General features: G+C 35.6%; 1 protein-coding gene across 3 annotated transcripts; it reads right to left on the bottom strand.

Moving 5' to 3' along the window:
• Positions 1-3998: 3998 nt before the first annotated feature.
• Positions 3999-8143, bottom strand: LOC109216427 (BRO1 domain-containing protein BROX homolog). Of its 3 annotated transcripts, XM_019380578.1 has the most exons (12): positions 8045-8143; positions 7199-7464; positions 7037-7111; positions 6755-6813; positions 6536-6671; positions 6367-6463; positions 6210-6276; positions 5848-5946; positions 5010-5099; positions 4771-4925; positions 4386-4487; positions 3999-4294 (listed from the first exon to the last, which is right to left on the bottom strand). In XM_019380578.1, the coding sequence occupies exons 2-12, from the start codon at positions 7398-7400 to the stop codon at positions 4138-4140; spliced, it is 1239 nt and encodes a 412-aa protein (XP_019236123.1). In that variant the 5' UTR covers positions 7401-7464; positions 8045-8143; the 3' UTR covers positions 3999-4137. The 3 variants fall into 3 exon arrangements, with proteins under 3 accessions (XP_019236123.1, XP_019236122.1, XP_019236124.1); XM_019380577.1 differs by lacking the exon at positions 8045-8143 and having other exon boundaries at positions 7199-7677; XM_019380579.1 differs by lacking the exon at positions 8045-8143 and having other exon boundaries at positions 6536-6668; positions 7199-7675.
• Between the last annotated feature and the right edge of the window lie 4177 nt (positions 8144-12320).

Below are 12320 nucleotides of genomic sequence, written 5' to 3'. Positions count from 1 at the left end.
ATATGCCCTCCTCTTGTTCTTGGCCGGCCTCCTTTGTTTAATATAGGGTTTAGGACTTAAAATCCCATGTTTTGCACTTTAGTCCCTGAAATTTTCGCTTCCTGCCGCGGTTTTGCCGCGGTCGCGGTGGAACCGCGGCCAAACATGCCCTCTGATTCTTCAGTTGTCCGCGACCATCTTCTACCGCGGTCGCGTCAAAACTGAGATTTTTCACCCTGTTCCGTTTGGAATTTGGAAAAACATAAAACATGAAAGTTGTAGCTCTTTGAGTTAGCATTCCAACCATATATTGTGGAGCCCAAATGGAGTTCTGAGCAAAAAGTTATATCTATTTTACTAGACAGTGTGCAATATGCCTCCTCAAGTCTTCGTTCGTACTTAATTATCAAATTTGACCTCCGAACACGATCCCGGCTTAATTCCTTGAGCTTTTACTCAGACTTCAAAGCTTCAAATCACTTAAATTCATTCCATAACATCTATATAGCTCGGAATCACACCTACAAGGCATAAAACACACAATTAGTGCAAAACACTAGCGATTAAAGCGCAAACTCAATTAAAGTACAGTAAATTCGAGAGTAATAAGCGACTAAAATATGCAATTATAGCCTATCATCACATAATATCGTTAATTGATTAAAATTGGGCTCTAATTGTGAATTGTATACATTGCAGGATGAGGAGCCTATGTGATGCCTTAAAGAGGTGATTGGAACTACTTTAGAGCAAAAACGACCCCTCGGAGCTAAGGACGCACGAAGACGAGGAGAAAAATCAAGGAAGTAAAGTGCTGGGCATGCACGCCCAGGTGCGCGCCCGCGCATATTGTAGCGCGTCCAAAACAGAAGGTTGGCTTATTAGCGCGGTCACATGCGCGCCCAGATGCGCGACCGCGCTAGTCCGAATTCCGAAAATTGTTTGCCAGGGGTATAATTGAAAATCTGGAGGAAACCCCACTTAACCTATATAAAGTCAAGCTCGCCCAAGGATTATTTATCAAGGTTTTCATAGTCTAGAAGGGGAAATAGAGAGGCAAGAGGCAGGGAGGAGAATTAACCATCAAATTCTTCTTTTCTTCTCTTTGTTTTTGCTAATTGTGATGAAATTAAACCTGATTGTGATGAACTGAGTATGAGTGGCTAAACACCCATTGTTCTGGGGTTGTGATTTAGCCATGAATATTGTTGTTTGATATTAGCTTAACCTTGATTATAATTCACCACCATATGGTTGTTTCTTCAATTTTGTGTTTAATTGCTTAATTGTCTGGCCAACAGTTAGGTTCTATTTACTATCTATGCTATGCTTGGGAAACCATGTTTAGATTAGAGAAGAATTGAAGAGAGCATGATCTTAACCCTTAGGGGGAGCGGATTTGTGGTTAGGATAGGAATATACCTAGTCACCGTGCTTAATTAAATATCGTGATCTTAATGCGTTCTTAATAGATTGATTTCATAGGAATATAGGCGTTAATCTATTGAGAATAGGTGAGTAGTACTTCGGGAGAAGGATATGAGAGCATCTATCGATTAATTAGCAACCATGAGTGAATTATATGAAAGAGAGAGTTAATTAGAACACAATACGAATGGTGAATCGATCACAACCCTGGAATACTTGTCAGTACTGATTACACAACAATCAACTCGTTACTTGATAATTTAGTTAGTACTTAGAATCGTAGCATAGTATAATCATATTATTGGATTTTGCTTTTAGCTAGATTGAATAGCAAGTTTAGTGATTTAGTGAGTAGTTTATACAAGTCTCTGTGGGTTCGACACTCAACTTATCATTATATTACTTGTCGACCACGTATAATTGCGTGTGCGTTTGGGAGCAACACTTGCATTGTTCAATAAGGACCAAATATATTTAGAAAGATGTTAACGCAAGGAAGACGAAAAGTAATTAACATTAACATTAGAGATAACAGTGAAAGTTAACGTGATTACTACTATAGGCAGTTACATTTTTCTTTTTGAGGAGTTCCATCTTTTTTTTTTTTTTTTTTTTAAGGAGGTGACTTTTGGATTATTTAATATAGGTAAAGAAAGCCAAAAAATAGACGAAAAAGTAATTAAAAATTAGAGATAACATTGAAAGTTAAAATGATGAATGCACTATAAATGGGCAGTTACGTCTTTTTATGTTTAGCAGTTACAACTTTTGGTTAAGGAGGTTACTTTTGAATTATTCAAGATAGGACATGAATCAAAAAATAGGTAAAGAAAACCATTTTAATACTACATTTATTTATGTAATGTGATGTGATGACTCTAAACTTCCGGGAGAGAAAAAGAAAGTGAAAAATAGAAAAAATGTAAGGAAAAAGCCAAAAAAAAGGAGGAAAAAGATAAATAGGCTTCTTGGCCATAGAGATGTGCCATGTCAGCATTTTCCCCCTCTTTTATATATATATATAGATAACAAAGTAACAAGGAAGTTCTTTTAAGTCCTAATAGTAGAATATTATTATTTGTTAGTGCATGACGATCTAATTAGAGGTAATTAGCTTATGAGTTTAACTTTTGTACACTAATGCGACATATTACTTGCTATGACATATTAAATTAAACTGCAGATAACGTAATATGTTAAGTAATTTCTAGTAAGCTTTAGTGTTTATGAAAGAATTACAAGAAAATACACATGACTTCTCACCATAACAAAAAATGGCCCATGTTTTTAGTTTTACCCTACCTAGCCCATATTGTACATATTTTGAAAACACTAACTCTTGCAAATTTAAAATTTGTGTTCTTACAACCATTGCTTCTAAAAGTTATGGAGTTAAATCTTTGTTCTCACAACCATTGCTTTCACTCTCTTTTCTTCTCACATCTTCTACATATGATTCAAGTTGACGTTCGCCATTACTGCTTCTTTCTCTATATCATCTGGTTGCAATGTAAAAAAATCGAAGAGTACGTAAAAGTCCACCATTGAAGGTCATTCAAAGCTTTGCTTTCAAAAATAGAATTTTTTTAGTTTGTTAGTTATTTGGATTGGGTGTTGTTCCAATTCATTGAAAATATCAAAAGGTGTTCAAAGTTTAAATTTGAAGTGATTTTGAGTAGATTTAAGCAAGATTTGAGTTAAATTTCAAAAAAGACGCAAGGAAGAAGACGGCGTCAGTTTTTTGTATAATTATGTATAATCTTGTATAATAGTGTATATGAGTGTATAAACACAACCTATACACTATTATACACTTTTATACACCTTTATACAAGCGTCTGTAGACGAACTTCTTCCACGATTTTCAGTTGTAATTCTTGTTCAAAACCAGTCCAAATCTCCATTAAATGACTTCAAATTTTATATACAACCTCCTTATACAATTTCTAACAAGTCTAAATAATACCCACTCCAAATTTCTCACAAAATCAAATTCAAAATTTAAACCCACATATTTAAGCTTGTAAAAATCTAATTTTCACCACCCAAATGGATTTGGTTTGTTGAACTAATATTTGAGTCACAGTTACTGATTCGAAAATTAACTTAAAAGCTTGAGCAATCTTTTTTAAAAATTAAATAGTAATTTTGAGAACCTATTGGAGTTGAATGTTGAATCTTAGCCTATATTTTTGGACTAGTTGGTTGTAAATTGAAATATGGGTTATAAAATTGAAAAATAGGAAGCTCAGTTGTTCTTATGTGAAATTTTCCCTTTAGTTTATTAGAAAGAGCTTGGCAAGTTCTCTCAATATAAGGTGCTCCGTCAGCCTAAAATAGCACAGTTTAGTGCAAAAAAGAAAGAAAGAAAGAAAAAAGCACAGTAGCAATTTGCAACAGTAACAAAAATTGGAACCTTAATTTATTGGATATCCTTGTTTAGTGCTTGGATTGACCTAAAACGAAGCTCCACTAATTAAAAAGCAGAGTTGAATTTAGTAGTTGTGGCTGTGATTGCTTCATTGGACATCTTTTGAATAAATGTCAATCTTTTCCCCATTGTTACTTTCTGGGAAGCAGTGGCAATCAGATGCAACCTAAAGAATCTCTTTATATTAATAAAATAAAATGTTAAAAGAGAGATAAAAAGTAGTTTAGACAAACACTCCTATGTTGGACGAATACACTTGTATAGTTAAAATGTACAAATATTTCAAAATGTCCACTGTGTTATTCAGTTTCCACCCCATCTTCACAATCTTTGAGATGTTCTTTGAGGCTTTGTCCAGGTATTTCACTATCCCATGTTGAATCTGTTTCTGGCAATATATATTCGTCAGGTTTGAGCGACAACTGAAATTCAGGAAGTTCGGGCAATGCTTGACCTCTGCTTACAAAATCATCATATATAAATGTAAGTGTTTAAATTTTCAGGCATAAGAACAAAATTTCATCAATGTGTAAGATGCAAGCCTTACTTTTCTTGATCCAACAGGTAACCATACATCTGAGACTTTCTGGTAGCTGTTTCGGGAACTTTTTTGTTTAAATGTTTCATAACACCCCATGGTGGAGGAGTTCTATTGCAAAATAGACAAACATAAGTAAGACAACAAGGAAAGTTAGTATGATGGTTTGTAACTTCATAACAAAGTAGGAATGTTCTTAGTTTGCAATGTAAAAAGATGAGAGATACAGACATCATCGCTATATAATAACCATTTACTATAAAAGTCAAGTTTCTTTTGGAACCAACATCCATGCTATGTTATAATATATGTTCTCTATAATATCATTTCGTTATAACAACCACAAATATTTGAAACAAACGACGGTGTTATAGAGAAGTTTGACGGTACAAACCTTGTCACAGGTTCTGCAAGGCAAAAACTTAAGGCGGCCTTTTTGCTTTCTGTAAGTAGTTCTTCTGCTGCGAGGAAACAACACAGTGCACTAGCATGGGACGAAGGTTCTGTGCCCTTGTCGACGATTATACCATGGTAGTAGTAAGCTGCAGCCTGACTATGCCATTAACATATATGAGCAAGAAAAAATGAAAGAACATGAAAAAAGTAACAATTTTGGAACCAAAAAAAAAATACCTTTGCTTCAAGATACTTCCATTTGATGAACAATATATGCTTTTTCGCTGTTCCATTGAAATTATTATTTCCAGACAAGCAGCAAAGAGCCTGAAAGAGAAAAAAGGAAAGAAAAACTCCAAGATTAACATTGGTGATGTGTAATTGATGGAGTGAACAATAGAGGCGGAACTAGAATTTCAAGTTTATGGATTCGGTTTTCTAAGCTTTTTAAGTTACTGGGTTCTAAATTATTGGTTTATAACTAATTAATGGATTTTTTAAGACAAATATAGGGTTTGAATAAAAACTACCGGGTTCGCCGAACCAGTAGCTAGATTGCTGGCTCCGCCCCTGGTGAACAGTCGAAACTGTTACGGAAGATAGTAAAGCAAACTTTGAATAACGATACATCAGACAACAAAAGAGAAATATACCAAAAGTGACATAAAATATTTAACGTGGTTCGGTCAATTTGACCTACGTCCACGGCAGAGATAGAAAAACCCACTATATAAAAAGAGAGTACAAAATATCGAGAGAACAACTTCAATCCTCTGACTTCCACTATATATATAAGCCTCAATCCTGGTGTTTCAAATTTGCCACTCTTGGTGTTCAGGAATCAGTCTTTCGGAAACAACCTCTTTACCCTCTGCGTACACACTACCCTCTCCAGACCCCAACCATGGGATTATACTGGGTTGTTGTTTGTGGTGGTAGTGGTGTTCAGGAATCAGGAGGTGATATAATGAACAAGCAGGAATTGTCAAGTTGACTTCGAGTAATTGGAAGGGGGGGGGGGGGGGGGATGGCAAATGAACCAGCATTAATAAAGAGAAAACACAGTTTAAAGTACCTGTCCATAGTAGCTTACTGCTTCACATGCCAGCCTCCTCTTCACTGATAAAGTTGCATTCTGACTTTCAAGAGCCAAACCTAATTGAATTTCAGTTCCCTGAGATATCACTCAAGCAGTATCAGGAATCAGTTAATGGATTTTCTATAAATTTCAATAGCTTATTACTTTCAGCTGTCAGTTTCATTGTATTTATTATCTACTGATCTGCAATGCTACAACCTATGATGAAGCAGCTTAGTTTTTGTTTATTGGCATCTGTCCAAGTTAATTGAATGGAATTCTACCAAAACAGAGTTAACTAAGAGTCCAGTATAAGGAAACAAAACTTGTATTCCAATAAATCGTCGAGTAACATATACCTGGGCTAGTGCTTGGTTTGAGGTGGCTTCAAGAATACTCTGATGCAGATCTTTAGGCAATCTGTTCCTGGTCAAGTTAGGATAACCTAATAAATATGACAAATAACAGATATATCTGTAAAAATAAGACAGAAAAGCTGAACATATAGTTACATACTTAACATCAGGTGGCAGGTGGACAAGAACATCTTGAACACAGAAATCCAAATAACCTGCTGTTTTTAGCAGCAAATCAACAGCATCCCTCATGCAATCTGAAAAGGAAACGCTGTTGATCATCGCTGATCACATTTTAAGGTTAAGATTAACATTAGTAACTACAATACCTCCGGATACAACACGTTCAGTCATAGCACTGTCTTTTGGTATCAACTTCATATTTGCCTCTACTAATGTTAACATTGCCATCATGTGGAGGACAGACAGTAACTCAAACCAGGAGTTTGCTACAGAGATTTCCTGCTAATAAAAGATCATAAAGTTTGTCAACAAGTGATAACCACTCAACAGATACAGAAATTCAAGAATTGATAAAAAGATTGAACCTCTTGTCCATCTTCTAAGTTTCTCCACTTAAATCCAATCAAGTCTTGAAGCCCGAATTCTGTTAAATGACATGATCATCGATTAGCACCAAAATTTTATGAGTAGCAAACTATACAACATCAACAACAACAAAAAACCAGTATAATCCCACAGGTGGGATCTGGGAAGGGTAGCGTTTGCGGCTGTACACAGACGTTACCCCTACCTAGAAAGTAGAGAGACTGTTTTTGATAGACCCTCGGCCAAACCATAAAGTGCACAAATCTGAAAAGGGTGCATACCTTTTCTTGTGAGGCCAACAAGAAGAGACAAATACTCCTCGAGAGCTTGTTGTAATTCGTCGATAGCAGAAACATCTAGCGAACATATACAATGAAATTAATCAAAAGATAGTGAACGAGCGATATTCAAGTATAAGCAGAGTTTCCATTATTAGTGCATACCTGTATCTTGCGCGATCAACACAATCTGATTCCTTATAGAAGTTAGTCTATCAGCAAGATCCTTAGGAATCACACCCTTGAGTGTCCTCTGGATATCACATTGAACAGGAACGCGCATTGAAGGGACGAAAATGCTGACTTCAGAAATGATGTTCTTCTTCTTCTTTTTTCCAACCGCGTAGACAGAAACTGCACACCCCATTGTTCTTGAATGGGATTGATCTCAACTAGTAACATCCTACACAGGCATTGAATATTGCAATATTCTGGCAATAGCAGCACATATTATCAGCTACAAGTACACAAGATGAAACTATGAAAAGCATTGAACATATATAATAGAACTACACTTTTATTATGTGCTGCCAAGTCATGTTGCAAGCATGGCAAAGGTGAATACAAAAAGACGGACTACTAGTTGACCAGTAATATATTGATAAAAAAAAAAAGCAATCCGGTGCACTAAGCTACCGCTATGCGCAGGGTCCGAGGAAGGGCTGGACCACAATGGTCTATTGTACGCAGCCTTACCCTGCATTTCTGCAAGAGGCTGTTTTCACGGCTCGAACCCGTAACCTCCTGGTCACATGGCAACAACTTTACCGGTTACGTCAAGGCTCAGGGTACGAGGAAGGGCCGGGCCATAATGATCTATTGTATGCAGCCTTATCCTGCATTTCTGCAAGAGGCTGTTTCCACAGCTCGAACCCGTGACCTCCTGATCACATGGCAACAACTTTACCAGTTACGCCAAGGCTCTCCTTCACTAGTAATATATTGATAAGAATGGGAAAGAAGCAAGTTAGGACTATTTGCAATGTATTCTAATAAATGTTGGGAACTTACTGTCAATGCCAGGCTGCTATTGTGGGCTGACATCTATTGGTATCAGTATCAGTATCACCTATTAAGTGACTATACAAAAATGCCACTGCCTATGAACTGTGAAGTGAAGGTTCTAGGATGGTATAATATATATATATATATATATATATATATATTATATAGTAAAAAGGACAGGGAAAGAGTTGCTAAATAAAATATATAGTATGTACAATTATGTAAAAGATTAGAGATCTGAGATTTGGAAGCAAATGAGGGAAGCTCATGTTACGAAAAATGGTCACATGCGAATGCGAATACATAGGGGAAGACTTACAACTAGTCAATTATTTAAGAATAAATACTACAGTATTGTGTTTAGACCGTAGTTAATGCTGTGGTATTATCTCTATCCAATAATATAATGACTCTAATCCCCATGTACCAGTTGGTAGAAGTTACAGCTTGTTTGGATGGTTGTTATCAGTTGTATTTTATGGTATTGTTACGTTAAATGTAATGTTTGTTTTGATTGTTACTTAAATTATATTATATCGCATTGTTAAATGTATTGTTACGGAACAACGAAAAGTGTCACTTTATGAAACGAACGATTTGGTGGTGGTCGCCTCGTTACCTTATTTTTTCCCTCAACTTGACCTTCTTTATACTTAAATAATTTCATTTTATCAATTACCCTACATATTTTATAATAATTCTACCTCGTGTCTTATTTTTTATTTGTGATATTGCAAGTTTGTTTTTCATATTGTTGGTGCATGACATCATGAAACGACGACAAACAATATAATCTATCCAAACATTGTATACATCAAAATAATAGTGTACAATACAATACTATACGATACATTATGAAATGATACATCACAACCATCCAAAAAAGTTGTAAAAGTTCAAACGCCATTATATTTATGGTGGATTTAGACTAAGGAAACTAGTTTTCTAAGGGAAAAATGACAACTTTTACTTTTACATATATACACTATTGACGACTGAAATTTGACTAATCTCCTTTGCATGCATTTAGGGCAAAACCAGCTTCAAAAGCAGTGAAGTTCTCTGTTTTGCGTGTGGGGAGAGTAAGATAGGTGATTTTGTAAAGGAAGCAAGATACTTTCTTTCTAATTTATTAAAAGTCTATATATAATGACAAAGACCTAAACACTGTGGATCGATTGGTTTTAGGGATAAGTTATGCATCAATTAATTCTCATATTCTTATTTCACATTTTATCCCGATAAAATAGTACATAAATTCACACATAATTTATGCATACATTATTATTTATGAAGAAAACAAAAACTATCGTACCAAATATAACAGTGCGGTCCTTGACTTAATTTCCTTTTCATCTCTTTTTGGATGAAAAAAATGTCAAAGCTTTATGTACATTATAATATCTAGCTCTTGTACTTAATGAGTTATTTTAAGTACAAGTAAAATTTTCAAAAATGCATACATAGTGTCATAGTGAAAGAGTGTTCTGATACTAGTCATATGCTCATATCTGAATTTAAACTTTTGAGCTCAACACTTTCCAAACTCTCCTTAATTACCACAAAGATAGAAACCTTTCTTATATTAAGGGATTTATTGAGTATCTCATATATAACAAGAAAAATCATTTTTACTTTAGTTGTGCAGTATATGTATAATATATAGGAAATCGATAAAGGTAATTTATTTAATCGAACTCCTTGCTACCACCTAGTTCGGCCCTTACATATAAACCTAAACATGCATAACATATTAAAAGATACTACTATAGAATATATTGTGGTCATCAATATGTAAGTATATTGTTTTAAAAGTTTTTCTAAACAAATTTTAAAAAGAAAGACCAAGTGTCATGTAAATGAAAGGAATAAAATACTTCTAATTCTACTATGTTCTTTCTGTAAAAATTGCACGGGGCGCCCTATTTGGTCGCCCCAATTTAACCTATATCCATTTTTTAAAAAAGTTTTAACTTGTACCCACTTTTTAAATAACTTCAGCCCCCTTTCTCCTCCTCCTCAAAGTTTTATCTTTTCTTTTTCCAGAAGAAAGGTTCATCCCTATCTGCTTCTTCTTATTTCTCCGGTGAGTCCTATAAATTTTCAATCATTTTTTCCTTTTCGCCGACACCCTCAGCTGTAAATGTTCTATCTTGGTTTTGCAACTTGAATCTTATGCACAATTTTGATGTGAAAATGGGATAAGAGAAATTAATTATTAATTTTATATTGTTGTTTGGTGAATTGGGTATGGCGGAAATTGGAGATTTCAGTTGTTGATTGGATTGGCAATGTGTTGATGTTTCTTGGTTCCTGTTAATGTTGCTTTTAAGTTACTTCGTGTGGGTACAACATGCCCCCTAGAGCTCTAGAGCCGAAGTTCGCCAGTTACAAACAAAAACTTCAGCTCTAGAGCTGAAGTTCTCCAGTTACAAAACAAAAACTAGTTACAAAACAAAAACTTCAGCTCTAGAGCTGAAGTTCGCCAGTTACAAAACAAAAAGCTGAAGTTCGCCAGTTACAAAAACAAAAACTTCAGCTCTAGAGCTGATGTTCGCCAGTTACAAAACAAAAACTTCAGCTCTAGAGCTGAAGTTCGCCAATTACAAAAATAAAAACTTCAGCAATTACAAACAAAAACTTCAGCAAATAGAGAACAAAACTTCAGCTACTATGCTTAAGTTCAGCAATTACAAACAAAAACTTCAGCACACTTGGTTCAGCACACTTGCTACTTCAGTCCCGTCTACTAGAATGCTGAAGTTTTTGCGTGACTACCTTTGCTACTTCAGCCCCGTATGCTGAAGTTACGCGAAAAAGTGGGTATGCTTGCAATTTTTTTTGCAAAGCGGGCACAAGTTAAAACGTGACCCAAAAAGCGGGTATAGATGCAAATCCCCCGTTCTTTCTTCGCAAGTTGTTGTGGATGGGCCTGAGCAAGTTGAAAAGAACAATTATGCAGGTGGGCTAAGCAAGGAAATTGGCCCAAGCACTGTATCTGATGGGCTGAATGGACCAAGAAAGAGTTTAAGGCAGAAACAACCCAACAAGAGGTTCTTAGATTACATTTGGAAATCAGGCTAAGGAGGACAGGTGTTGCTTGAAGACTGACAGTATGAGAATAGGGGTGGTTATATCTAGTACTGAGAGCAGCAGTAGGATTAGGTCGTCGTCTATTGCAGAATTCTGTTTCTTCTCATCCCACTTTCTTTCTGTATCCTCTCACCTCCATTTCTAGCATCCTTCTGAATTTTGGTTTTGCTATTCCCTTTGTAATTTTGCTACTGTTTTATCAATACAATCAAGTTGCATTCCCTTGTTTTGTGTGGTTAATCTAGTAATCACAATATTGGTGCTTTCATTGTTGTCTACTATGATGGACGCTCGACTCAAGCAATTAGAGGACTCACAGGCGGGACTTTTTTAGAAAGTTTCCGACCTTAGCTCGGCATTTGACGGTCAAAGCAAAGTCATGCAAGAAATTTTAACTCAGGTGGATTCTATTGCAGCTTGCGCCTCCAGTTCCGATGCGGAACCCTCACGGGCTCGTGCTGGAGAGGTGATTCTGGGCCAAAATTCTGCTGCCGGAAGCCCGGTGACTCTACGTCACAAACCGGCATCTATAGACCTTGCTCGTTTTCATGGTGATAACCCATAGGCATGAATCTTTGTGGAACGCTAATTTGCCTTTTATTCCATCTCTCCTATCCATCAGTTGACTGTTTCTCCCCTCTACTTAGAGGGAGCGGCATTAGATTGGTATCGTTGGCTTTTTCGGAATCATCAGTTGGTTGATTGGCCACACTTTGCATAGAAGAGAGAAATTTTCATAAAGTACTATCATTTAGTGGTAATTAGCTATCTATAGATATCATTTGCTATATTACGGATTGTAGATACGTTTTTTGTTGTTATAAGATGTATTAGATGTATTTAAGCTACTGTATTCATGAATACAATAACAGAAATAGGCGTGAATCAAGGAAGTCCACCTAATCGGTTGTTGTATTCGAGTGTATTCGACTGTATTCATGGCATGAAACATGGGATTACAGCTGGACAGATTATTGTATTCGACTTTATTCACACTGTTTTTAAACGGAAAGTGAATCAGTTAACATAATAGACTCCTAATATAACTCAACAAACTCAATTATAACACACAAATTTTGTATTTTCAGTTATAAAAAAGATTCTCAACCGAAAAATACCCCAAAAACATAGCAATTTTCAGAGAAATTATGTAATACATCTTAATACATAAATTATATTAATTAAAAAA

Source organism: Nicotiana attenuata, unplaced genomic scaffold (genome assembly GCF_001879085.1).
Source record: "Nicotiana attenuata strain UT unplaced genomic scaffold, NIATTr2, whole genome shotgun sequence".
Taxonomy (NCBI): domain Eukaryota; kingdom Viridiplantae; phylum Streptophyta; class Magnoliopsida; order Solanales; family Solanaceae; genus Nicotiana; species Nicotiana attenuata.
Note: the sequence above shows the minus strand (reverse complement) of the source record. Positions and strands in the feature narration are given on the sequence as shown.

Excerpts from the sequence above, each read along its gene's own strand:
- LOC109216427 (XM_019380578.1), bottom strand. The coding sequence starts at position 7,400 with ATGGGGTGTGCAGTTTCTGTCTACGCGGTTGGAAAAAAGAAGAAGAAG. Across the intron at positions 6,464-6,535 it reads TGAACGTGTTGTATCCGGAG|ATTGCATGAGGGATGCTGTT; the intron begins GTATTGTAGTTA and ends TTTCCTTTTCAG. Across the intron at positions 4,926-5,009 it reads GGAAGTATCTTGAAGCAAAG|GCTGCAGCTTACTACTACCA; the intron begins GTATTTTTTTTT and ends TGGCATAGTCAG.